General features: G+C 46.8%; 1 protein-coding gene across 2 annotated transcripts in view; it reads left to right on the forward strand.

Annotated features, from left to right (window-relative positions):
• LOC124008307 (FH2 domain-containing protein 1-like) overlaps window positions 1-12,500 on the forward strand; it is a 72,921-nt gene that overhangs the window by 37,150 nt on the left and 23,271 nt on the right. For both annotated transcript variants that reach the window (XM_046319474.1, XM_046319473.1), the window contains exons 4-7: window positions 3,766-3,827; window positions 10,768-10,870; window positions 11,297-11,382; window positions 11,646-11,746. In XM_046319474.1, coding sequence (XP_046175430.1) covers window positions 3,766-3,827; window positions 10,768-10,870; window positions 11,297-11,382; window positions 11,646-11,746 — 352 coding nt within the window. The remainder of the gene's footprint in view (window positions 1-3,765; window positions 3,828-10,767; window positions 10,871-11,296; window positions 11,383-11,645; window positions 11,747-12,500) is intronic.

Consider the following 12,500-nt stretch of genomic DNA (forward strand, 5'->3'; position numbering starts at 1 on the left):
TCTCTCTCTTTATCAATGTTTCTCTCTGTTCTCTCTCTGTTCTTTTCTCTCTGTTCTCTCTCTCTTTATCAATGTCTCTCTCTGTTCTCTCTCTCTTTATCAATGTTTCTCTCTGTTCTCTCTCTCTTTATCAATGTTTCTCTCTGTTCTCTCTCTCTTTATCAATGTTTCTCTCTGTTCTCTCTCTGTTTATCAATGTTTCTCTCTGTTCTCTCTCTCTTTATCAATGTTTCTCTCTGTTTTCTCTCTGTTCTCTCTCTCTTTATCAATGTTTCTCTCTGTTCTCTCTCTCTTTATCAATGTTTCTCTCTGTTCTCTCTCTCTTTATCAATGTTTCTCTCTGTTCTTTTCTCTCTGTTCTTTTCTCTCTGTTCTCTCTCTCTCTATCAATGTTTCTCTCTGTTCTCTCTCTCTTTATCAATGTTTCTCTCTGTTCTCTCTCTCTTTATCAATGTTTCTCTCTGTTCTTTTCTCTCTGTTCTCTCTCTTTATCAATGTTTCTCTCTGTTCTCTCTCTCTTTATCAATGTTTCTCTCTGTTCTCTCTCTCTTTATCAATGTTTCTCTCTGTTCTCTCTCTGTTCTTTTCTCTCTGTTCTCTCTCTCTTTATCAATGTTTCTCTCTGTTCTCTCTCTTTTTATCAATGTTTCTCTCTGTTCTCTCTCTCTTTATCAATGTTTCTCTCTGTTCTTTTCTCTCTGTTCTCTCTCTCTTTATCAATGTTTCTCTCTGTTCTCTCTCTTATCAATGTTTCTCTCTGTTCTCTCTCTCTTTATCAATGTTTCTCTCTGTTCTCTCTCTTTTTATCAATGTTTCTCTCTGTTCTCTCTCTCTTTATCAATGTTTCTCTCTGTTCTTTTCTCTCTGTTCTCTCTCTTTATCAATGTTTCTCTCTGTTCTCTCTCTCTTTATCAATGTTTCTCTCTGTTCTCTCTCTTTATCAATGTTTCTCTCTGTTCTCTCTCTCTTTATCAATGTTTCTCTCTGTTCTCTCTCTGTTCTTTTCTCTCTGTTCTCTCTCTCTTTATCAATGTTTCTCTCTGTTCTTTTCTCTCTGTTCTCTCTCTCTTTATCAATGTTTCTCTCTGTTCTCTCTCTTTATCAATGTTTCTCTCTGTTCTCTCTCTTATCAATGTTTCTCTCTGTTCTCTCTCTGTTCTTTTCTCTCTGTTCTCTCTCTGTTCTTTTCTCTCTGTTCTCTCTCTGTTCTCTCTCTGTTCTCTCTCTGTTCTCTCTCTCTTTATCAATGTTTCTCTCTGTTCTTTTCTCTCTGTTCTCTCTCTCTTTATCAATGTTTCTCTCTGTTCTCTCTCTTATCAATGTTTCTCTCTGTTCTCTCTCTCTTTATCAATGTTTCTCTCTGTTCTCTCTCTGTTCTTTTCTCTCTGTTCTCTCTCTCTTTATCAATGTTTCTCTCTGTTCTTTTCTCTCTGTTCTCTCTCTCTTTATCAATGTTTCTCTCTGTTCTCTCACTCTTTATCAATGTTTCTCTCTGTTCTCTCTCTCTTTATCAATGTTTCTCTCTGTTCTCTCTCTGTTCTTTTCTCTCTGTTCTCTCTCTCTTTATCAATGTTTCTCTCTGTTCTCTCTCTGTTCTTTTCTCTCTGTTCTCTCTGTTCTTTTCTCTCTGTTCTCTCTCTCTTATCAATGTTTCTCTCTGTTCTCTCTCTCTTTATCAATGTTTCTCTCTGTTCTCTCTCTCTTTATCAATGTCTCTCTCTGTTCTTTTCTCTCTGTTCTCTCTCTCTTTATCAATGTTTCTCTCTGTTCTTTTCTCTCTGTTCTCTCTCTCTTTATCAATGTTTCTCTCTGTTCTCTCTCTCTTTATCAATGTTTCTCTCTGTTCTCTCTCAATTCAAATCAAATTCAATTCAAGGGGCTTTATTGCCCTGGGAAACATATGTTAACATTGCCAAAGCAAGTGAAATAGATCATAAACAAAAGTGAAATAAACAATAAAAATGAACAGTAAACACACTACTGTAATGGTCCAAGTTACAAAGTGGCTCAGTGACTTGTGTTTGCATCTCAATGTGAAAAAAACAGTTTGCATGTTCTTCACAAAGAGGGCAACAGATGCTACTGAGCCAGATGTCTGTGTGTCAGGGGAGAAGCTCCAGGTGGTATCTGATGTTACTGAGCCAGATGTCTGTGTGTCAGGGGAGAAGCTCCAGCTGGTATCTGATGCTACTGAGCCAGATGTCTGTGTGTCAGGGGAGAAGCTCCAGCTGGTATCTGATGCTACTGAGCCAGATGTCTATGTGTCAGGGGAGAAGCTCCAGCTGGTATCTGATGCTACTGAGCCAGATGTCTGTGTGTCAGGGGAGAAGCTCCAGGTGGTATCTGATGCTACTGAGCCAGATGTCTATGTGTCTGTGTGTCAGGGAAGAAGCTCCAGCTGGTATCTGATGTTACTGAGCCAGATGTCTGTGTGTCAGGGGAGAAGCTCCAGGTGGTATCTGATGCTACTGAGCCAGATGTCTGTGTGTCAGGGGAGAAGCTCCAGCTGGTATCTGATGCTACTGAGCCAGATGTCTATGTGTCAGAGGAGAAGCTCCAGGTGGTATCCGATTTTAAGTACCTTGGCATCATACTTGATTCCAACCTCTCTTTTAAAAAGCATGTGAAAAAGGTAATTCAAATAACCAAATTCAACCTAGCTAATTTCCGATTTATACGAAATTGTTTGACTACAGACAGAGGTAGCAAAACTGTACTTCAATTCTATGATACTCCCCCACTTAACATACTGCTTGACTAGTTGGGCCCAAGCTTGCTGTACAACATTAAGACCTATTCAGTCTGTCTACAAACAGGCTCTCAAAGTGCTTGATAGGAAGCCCAATAGCCATCATCATTGTCACATCCTTAGAAAGCATGAGCTCTTGAGTTGGGAAAATCTTGTGCAATACACCGACGCATGTCTTGTATTCAAGATCCTAAATGGCCTGGCTCCCCCTCCACTCAATATTTTTGTTAAACAGAAAACCCAGACATATGGCAGCAGATCCACAAGGTCTGCCATGATAGGTGACTGTATAGTTCCCCTAAGGAAAAGCACCTTCAGTAAATCTGCATTCTCTGTGAGAGCTTCCCATGTCTGGAATACACTGCCATCAGACACACATAACTGCACCACATATCACACTTTCACAAAATGCTTGAAGACCTGGCTAAAGGTCAATCAGATTTGTGAACATGGTCCCTAGCTGTGTGTTGTCGCTTTCCATGTTGTCTGTTGTCTGTAGCTTGTGAGGTGTGGAAACACTTTGTTGCTTTTATGAATTTTGTTTTGCTGCTTTTTGTTCTATGTTGCTCTGTCTGTATGCTATGTCTTGCTTGTTCTATGGTGCTATTGTCTATATTGTAATTGTTTTTAATAACCTGCCCAGGGACTGCGGTTGAAAATTAGCCGGCTGGCTAAAACCGGCACTTTTACTGAAACGTTGATTAATGTGCACTGTCCCTGTAAAAATAAAATAAACTAAACTAAACATTACACTCACAAAAGTTCCAAAAGAATAAAGACATTTCAAATGTCATATTATGTCTAAATATATTGTTGTAATGATGTGCAAATACTTAAAGTACAAAAGGGAAAATAAATAATCATAAATATGGGTTGTATTTCCAATGGTGTTTTGTCCTTCACTCGTTGACCTTTTCTTGTGGCGACAGGTCGACATCTCGCTACTGTGGTATTTCACCCAGTAGATATGGGAGTTTAGCAAAATTTGATTTGTTTTCAAATTCTTTCTCTCTCAGATCAGTATCCTGGACTGGAAGAGAGGGATGAATGTGGGAATTTACCTCAAACAGTTCAAGAAGTAAGTCTGTCCTCATGATACTCTCTGTCTATATATATATATATATATATATACACACATGTACAGTGCATTCGGTCTGGAGTCTTTAGTATTCAGACCCCTTTACAGCCTTAATCTAAAATGAATTAACTAGTTGTTTTTTTCTCATCAATCGACACACAGTACCCCCTAATGACCCAGTACCCCGTAATGACTCAGTACCCCGTAATGACTCAGTACCCCGTAATGACCCAGTACCCCCTAATGACCCAGTACCCCCTAATGACCCAGTACCCCGTAATGACTCAGTACCCCGTAATGACTCAGTACCCCGTAATGACCCAGTACCCCCTAATGACCCAGTACCCCGTAATGACTCAGTACCCCGTAATGACTCCAGTACCCGTAATGACCCAGTACCCCTAATGACCCAGTACCCCGTAATGACTCAGTACCCCGTAATGACTCAGTACCCCGTAATGACCCAGTACCCCGTAATGACCCAGTACCCCCTAATGACCCAGTACCCCGTAATGACTCAGTACCCCGTAATGACTCAGTACCCCGTAATGACCCAGTACCCCGTAATGACCCAGTACCCCGTAATGACTCAGTACCCCTAATGACCCAGTACCCCGTAATGACCCAGTACCCCGTAATGACTCAGTACCCCAGTACCCCTAATGACCCAGTACCCCGTAATGACCCAGTACCCCGTAATGACCCAGTACCCCTAATGACCCAGTACCCCGTAATGACTCAGTACCCCGTAATGACCCAGTACACCCTAATGACCCAGTACCCCGTAATGACCCAGTACCCCGTAATGACCCAGTACCCCGTAATGACTCAGTACCCCGTAATGACTCAGTACCCCGTAATGACCCAGTACCCCTAATGACCCAGTACCCCGTAATGACCCAGTACCCCGTAATGACCCAGTACCCCGTAATGACTCAGTACCCCTAATGACCCAGTACCCCCTAATGACCCAGTACCCCGTAATGACCCAGTACCCCGTAATGACTCAGTACCCCGTAATGACCCAGTACCCCTAATGACCCAGTACCCCTAATGACCCAGTACCCCGTAATGACTCAGTACCCCGTAATGACCCAGTACCCCTAATGACCCAGTACCCCGTAATGACTCAGTACCCCGTAATGACTCAGTACCCCGTAATGACTCAGTACCCCGTAATGACCCAGTACCCCTAATGACTCAGTACCCCGTAATGACTCAGTACCCCGTAATGACCAGTACCCCGTAATGACCCAGTACCCCTAATGACCCAGTACCCCCTAATGACCCAGTACCCCGTAATGACTCAGTACCCCGTAATGACCCAGTACCCCGTAATGACCCAGTACCCCGTAATGACCCAGTACCCCGTAATGACCCAGTACCCCCTAATGACCCAGTACCCCCTAATGACCCAGTACCCCTAATGACCCAGTACCCCGTAATGACTCAGTACCCCGTAATGACCCAGTACCCCGTAATGACCCAGTACCCCGTATGACCCAGTACCCCCTAATGACCCAGTACCCCGTAATGACTCAGTACCCCGTAATGACCCAGTACCCCCTAATGACCCAGTACCCCGTAATGACCCAGTACCCCGTAATGACCCAGTACCCCGGAATGACCCAGTACCCCGGAATGATCCAGTACCCCGTAATGACACAGTACCCCGTAATGACCCAGTACCCCGTAATGACTCAGTACCCCGTAATGACTCAGTACCCCCTAATGACTCAGTACCCCTAATGACTCAGTACCCCCTAATGACTCAGTACCCCGTAATGACAAAGCAAAAAAACAAAAATATTATATTTACATAAGTATTCAGACCCTTTACTCAGTACTTACAGACTCAAGTATTCTTGGGTATGATGCTACAAGCTTGGCACACCTGTATTTGGAGAGTTTCTCCCATTCTTCTCTGCAGATCCTCTCAAGCTCTGTCAGGTTGGATGGGGAGCGTCACTGTATAGCTATTTTCAGGTCTCTCCAGAGATGTTTGATCAGGTTCAAGTCCAGGCTCTGGTTGGGCCACTCAAGGACATTCAGAGACTTGTCCCGAAGCCACTCCTGCATTGTCTTGGCTGTGTGCTTAGGGGTCGTGGTCCTGTTGGAAGGTGAACCTTTGCCCCAGTCTTAGGTCCTGAGTTCTCTGTAGCAGGTTTTCATCAAGGACCTCTCTGTACTTTGCTCTGTTCATCTTTCCCTCGATCCTGACTAGTCTCCCAGTTCCTGTCTCTGAAAAACATCCCCACAGCATGATGCTGCCACCACCATGCTTCCCCGTAGTGATGCTGCCACCACCATGCTTCACCATAGTGATGCTGCCACCACCATGCTTCCCCGTAGTGATGCTGCCACCACCATGCTTCCCCGTAGTGATGCTGCCACCACCATGCTTCACCATAGTGATGCTGCCACCACCATGCTTCCCCGTAGTGATGCTGCCACCACCATGCTTCCCCATAGTGATGCTGCCACCACCATGCTTCCCCATAGTGATGCTGCCACCACCATGCTTCACCGTAGTGATGCTGCCACCACCATGCTTCACCGTAGTGATGCTGCCACCACCATGCTTCACCGTAGGGATGGTGCAGGTTTCTTCCAGACGTGACGCTTCGCATTCAATCCAAAGAGTTCAATATTAGTTTCATCAGCAGAGTATCAGCAAACTCCAAGTGGCCTGTCATGTGCCTTTTACTGAGGAGTGGCTTCCATCTGGCCAGGCAGCCAGTGGCTTCCAGTTTGGCTGGGCAGACAGCTCTAGAAAGTGTCTAAGTGGTTCCAGATTTCTTCCATTTAAGAATGATGGAGGCCACTGTGTTCTTGGGGACCTTCAATGCTGCAGAAATGTTTTGGTACCCTTCCCCAGATCTGTGCCTCGACACAATCCTGTCTCGGAGCTCTACAGACAATTCCTACAACCTCATGGCTTGGTTTTTGTTCTGACATGCACTGTCAACTGTGGGATCTTATATAGACAGGTGTGTGCCTTTCCAAATCATGTCTAATCAATTGAATTTACCACACCTGGACTCCAATCAAGTTGTAGAAACATCTCAAGGATGATCAATGGAATCAGGATGCACATTTCAAGTCTCATAGCAAAGAGTCTGAAAACTTATGTAAATGTTGGTTATTTCTGTTTTTTTGTTTTTAAAACTTTTACAAAAATGTCGAAAAACTGTTTAATATTTAATCAATTTGAGAATAAGTCTGTAACGTAACAAAATGTGGAAAAAGTGAAGGGGTCTGAATTCTTCCCAAATGCATTGTAGCTAGGTAGCCACAGCAGTCAACTAGCTAGGTAGCCACAGCAGTCAACTAGCTAGGTAGCCACAGCAGTCATTAGCTAGGTAACCACAGCAGTCAACTAGCTTGGCAGCCACAGCAGTCAACTAGCTAGCTAGCCACAGCAGTCATTAGCTAGGTAACCACAGCAGTCAACTAGCTTGGCAGCCACAGCAGTCAACTAGCTTGGCAGCCACAGCAGTCATTAGCTAGGTAGCCACAGCAGTCAACTAGCTAGGTAGCCACAGCAGTCAACTAGCTAGCTAGCCACAGCAGTCCAACTCGCTAGGTATCCACAGCAGTCAACTAGCTAGGTAGCCATAGCAGTCAACTAGTTAGGTAGCCACAGCAGTCAACTAGCTAGCTAGCCACAGCAGTCCAACTCGCTAGGTATCCACAGCAGTCAACTAGCTAGGTAGCCACAGCAGTCAACTAGCTAGCTAGCCACAGCAGTCCAACTCGCTAGGTATCCACAGCAGTCAACTAGCTAGGTAGCCACAGCAGTCAACTAGCTAGGTAGCCACAGCAGTCAACTAGCTAGGTAGCCACAGCAGTCCAACTAGCTAGGTAGCCACAGCAGTCCAACTCGCTAGTTAGCCACAGCAGTCCAACTAGCTAGCTAGCCACAGCAGTCCAACTCGCTAGGTAGCCACAGCAGTCAACTAGCTAGGTAGCCACAGCAGTCCAACTCGCTAGTTAGCTACAGCAGTCCAACTAGCTAGGTAGCCACAGCAGTCCAACTCGCTAGTTAGCCACAGCAGTCAACTAGCTAGGTAGCCACAGCAGTCAACTAGCTAGGTAGCCACAGCAGTCCAACTCGCTAGTTAGTCACAGCAGTCAACTAGCTAGGTAGCCACAGCAGTCAACTAGCTACGTAGCCACAGCAGTCATTAGCTAGGTAGCCACAGCAGTCAACTAGCTTGGCAGCCACAGCAGTCAACTAGCTAGCTAGCCACAGCAGTCATTAGCTAGGTAACCACAGCAGTCAACTAGCTTGGCAGCCACAGCAGTCAACTAGCTTGGCAGCCACAGCAGTCATTAGCTAGGTAGCCACAGCAGTCAACTAGCTAGGTAGCCACAGCAGTCAACTAGCTTGGCAGCCACAGCAGTCATTAGCTAGGTAGCCACAGCAGTCAACTAGCTAGGTAGCCACAGCAGTCAACTAGCTAGCTAGCCACAGCAGTCCAACTCGCTAGGTATCCACAGCAGTCAACTAGCTAGGTAGCCATAGCAGTCAACTAGTTAGGTAGCCACAGCAGTCAACTAGCTAGCTAGCCACAGCAGTCCAACTCGCTAGGTATCCACAGCAGTCAACTAGCTAGGTAGCCACAGCAGTCAACTAGCTAGCTAGCCACAGCAGTCAACTAGCTAGGTAGCCACAGCAGTCCAACTAGCTAGGTAGCCACAGCAGTCCAACTCGCTAGTTAGCCACAGCAGTCCAACTAGCTAGCTAGCCACAGCAGTCCAACTCGCTAGGTAGCCACAGCAGTCAACTAGCTAGGTAGCCACAGCAGTCCAACTCGCTAGTTAGCTACAGCAGTCCAACTAGCTAGGTAGCCACAGCAGTCCAACTCGCTAGTTAGCCACAGCAGTCAACTAGCTAGGTAGCCACAGCAGTCAACTAGCTAGGTAGCCACAGCAGTCCAACTCGCTAGTTAGCCACAGCAGTCAACCAGCTAGGTAGCCACAGCAGTCCAACTCGCTAGGTAGCCACAGCAGTCCAACTCGCTAGGTATCCACAGCAGTCAACTAGCTAGGTAGCCACAGCAGTCAACTAGCTAGGTAGCCACAGCAGTCAACTAGCTAGGTAGCCACAGCAGTCCAACTAGCTAGGTAGCCACAGCAGTCCAACTAGCTAGGTAGCCACAGCAGTCCAACTAGCTAGGTAGCCACAGCAGTCCAACTCGCTAGTTAGCCACAGCAGTCCAACTCGCTAGCTAGCCACAGCAGTCAACTAGCTAGGTAGCCACAGCAGTCCAACTCGCTAGTTAGTCACAGCAGTCAACCAGCTAGGTAGCCACAGCAGTCCAACTCGCTAGTTAGCCACAGCAGTCAACTAGCTAGGTAGCCACAGCAGTCAACCAGCTAGGTAGCCACAGCAGTCAACCAGCTAGTCTGCCACAGCAGTCCAACTCGCTAGTTAGCCACAGCAGTCAACTAGCTAGGTAGCCACAGCAGTCAACCACAGCAGTCCAACTCGCTAGTTAGCCACAGCAGTCAACTCGCTAGTTAGCCACAGCAGTCAACTAGCTAGGTAGCCACAGCAGTCAACCAGCTAGGTAGCCACAGCAGTCCAACTCGCTAGGTAGCCACAGCAGTCAACTAGCTAGCTAGCCACAGCAGTCAACTAGCTTGGTAGCCATTTAGCTTTCTAGCACATTCACTTTTGTAAACAGTTAACATGCCAGTTAGTTACCACATGTTATTGTCAAACTGATAACAGAGTAGCTAGCAAACAACAAATGCTAATCTACTGGAGGGCAAATAAATCAGATTTGACCGTTCAGACAAGTCACATGGCCAGGAATCAGATTTGAATCAGACTTCAAACCACCTACGAAGGGTAGCTTGAAATATCCGATTCCATATGCTTTCTGGCTGTTCAGGACAAAGAACTGATTCAAAATCGAATCTGCAAACAAATAGGATTTTAGTCACTCCAACAGGGCTTTAGACTGAACACACGTTGGATGAGTTGGTGTTGGTGGAGAAGAATGCAGAGTACTTTTCCAGGTTGTGTTGCTGCATCAATAGCCGATACCACCAGTTAGCTGTCTCTGCTGCCACAACACAACGCAACAGGGAGAGATATGAGGGCGATACGTTTGTCTTGTCTCTCCCCAGATCCACACGTGTGGTGTGAGTTTGTGAGACAACGTCTTTCATGCAGGTTTAGTGTTGAGGTCAAACACCTCTTTTTCCCCCCTCTCTTGACCAATTAAAGCATTTTGCTACATAAGCAGCCATCTGTCTGACTAAAACATAGGTTTGACCCTCTCCCCTGTCTCTCCCCATCCCCTCTCTCCCTTTCCCCTGTCTCTCCCCATCCCCTCTCTCCCTTTCCCCTCTCCTCTCTCCCTTTCCCCTCTCTCTCCCTCTCTCCCTCTCTCCCTTTCCCCTCTCCTCTCTCCCTTTCCCCTCTCTCTCCCCCTCCCCTCTCTCTCCCTCTCTCCCTTTCCCCTCTCCTCTCTCCCTTTCCCCCCTCTCTCCTCTCTCCCTTTCCCCTCTCCTCTCTCCCCATCCCCCTCCCCTCTCTCCCCTCCTCTCTCCTCTTTTCATGTCTCAGTTGTAAATCCTACAGAAGTTAGTCAGTAATAGCCAATCTGCAGTCTTTGTTGTGTTGACTGGATTAAACTGTGGGTCCTGGAACGGAGGGAGTACCCACTTTATAATTGCAGGGAGACCCAGCTGAGGTATTGTGGGGAAAATCCCAGTTATTAAAACTGAAGAGCCAGAGAGGGAGTACGACTGAGAGAGAAAAGGGTTTCGAGAGGTTCTAGAACATTCTGGGTTTAGAGACAAGGGTTCTAGAACATTCTGGGTTTAGATAGAAGGGTTCTAGAACTCTCATCCATCCTTTGACTTGCCTAGTTAAATAAAGGTTAAATAACAAATAAATCAATCCTGACTCTGTCTGTCCCAGGTCCAACCAGGACATAATAGAGGATATTCGCTATGGCAACAGTCAGTCCTACGGAGCGGAGCTTCTTAAAGAGCTGCTCAAACTACTACCTGAGACCGAAGAGGTGAGACACACACACACACACACACACACACACACACACACACACACACACACACACACACACACACACACACACACACACACACACACACACACACACACACACACACACACACACACACACACACACACACACACACACACACACACACACACACACACACACACACAAAGAGCTGCTCAAACTACTACCTGAGACCGAAGAGGTGAGACACACACACACACACACTAAGAGCAGCTCAAACTACTACCTGAGACCGAAGAGGTGAGACACACACACACACACACACACACACACACACACACACACACACACACACACACACACACACACACACACACACACACACACACACACACACACACACACACACACACACACACACACACACTATGTTGATTCTATGTCCCTGTCTCTTTCTCTCAGGTGAAGAAACTTAAAGCGTTCCGAGGCGACCCCTCTAAACTCTCATTGGCCGATTCCTTCATGTTCCTGCTCACCCAAGTGCCCAGGTGAGAGGTCATGGCATTTAGTGACCTGACCCTAGCCCCAGTCTGGACCCTACTTTCTGGTTGATTAACATGCCATTCAGTATTGAACTATTATGCAAAATAGTTACTATTATGCAAAATTATCCAACTGTGTGTGTGTGTGTGTGTGTGTGTGTGTGTGTGTGTGTGTGTGTGTGTGTGTGTGTGTGTGTGTGTGTGTGTGTGTGTGTGTGTGTGTGTGTGTGTGTGTGTGTGTGTGTGTGTGTGTGTGTGTGTGTGTGTAGTTTTGAGGTGCGTATCAAGGCCATGGTACTGAGAGAAGTGTTCCCCCCAGCCTGTGAGAACATGAGTCGCGACATCGATGTCCTACGAACCGCCACAAAAGGTGAGGTCCCCACCTGTCTCCTCTAAGGGTGAGGTCTCCTCTAAAGGTGAGGTCCCCATACTGCCTCCTCTAAAGGTGAGGTCCCCATACTGCCTCCTCTAAAGGTGAGGTCCCCATACTGCCTCCTCTAAAGGTGAGGTCCCCATACTGCCTCCTCTAAAGGTGAGGTCCCCATACTGCCTCCTCTAAAGGTGAGGTCCCCATACTGCCTCCTCTAAAGGTGAGGTCCCCATACTGCCTCCTCTAAAGGTGAGGTCCCCATACTGCCTCCTCTAAAGGTGAGGTCCCCATACTGCCTCCTCTAAAGGTGAGGTCCCCATACTGCCTCCTCTAAAGGTGAGGTCCCCATACTGCCTCCTCTAAAGGTGAGGTCCCCACACTGCCTCCTCTAAAGGTGAGGTCCCCATACTGCCTTCTCTAAAGGTGAGGTCCCCACCTGTCTCCTCTAAAGGTGAGGTCCCCACCTGTCTCCTCTAAAGGTGAGGTCCCCACCTGTCTCCTCTAAAGGTGAGGTCCCCACCTGTCTCCTCTAAAGGTGAGGTCCCCACCTGTCTCCTCTAAAGGTGAGGTCCCCACCTGTCTCCTCTAAAGGTGAGGTCCCCATACTGCCTCCTCTAAAGGTGAGGTCCCCACCTGTCTCCTCTAAAGGTGAGGTCCCCACCTGTCTCTTCTAAAGGTGAGGTCCCCACCTGTCTCTTCTAAAGGTGAGGTCCCCACCTGTTTCCTCTAAAGGTGAGGTCCCCACCTGTCTCCT

This window comes from Oncorhynchus gorbuscha, linkage group LG21 (assembly GCF_021184085.1).
Source record: "Oncorhynchus gorbuscha isolate QuinsamMale2020 ecotype Even-year linkage group LG21, OgorEven_v1.0, whole genome shotgun sequence".
NCBI classification, from domain to species: domain Eukaryota; kingdom Metazoa; phylum Chordata; class Actinopteri; order Salmoniformes; family Salmonidae; genus Oncorhynchus; species Oncorhynchus gorbuscha.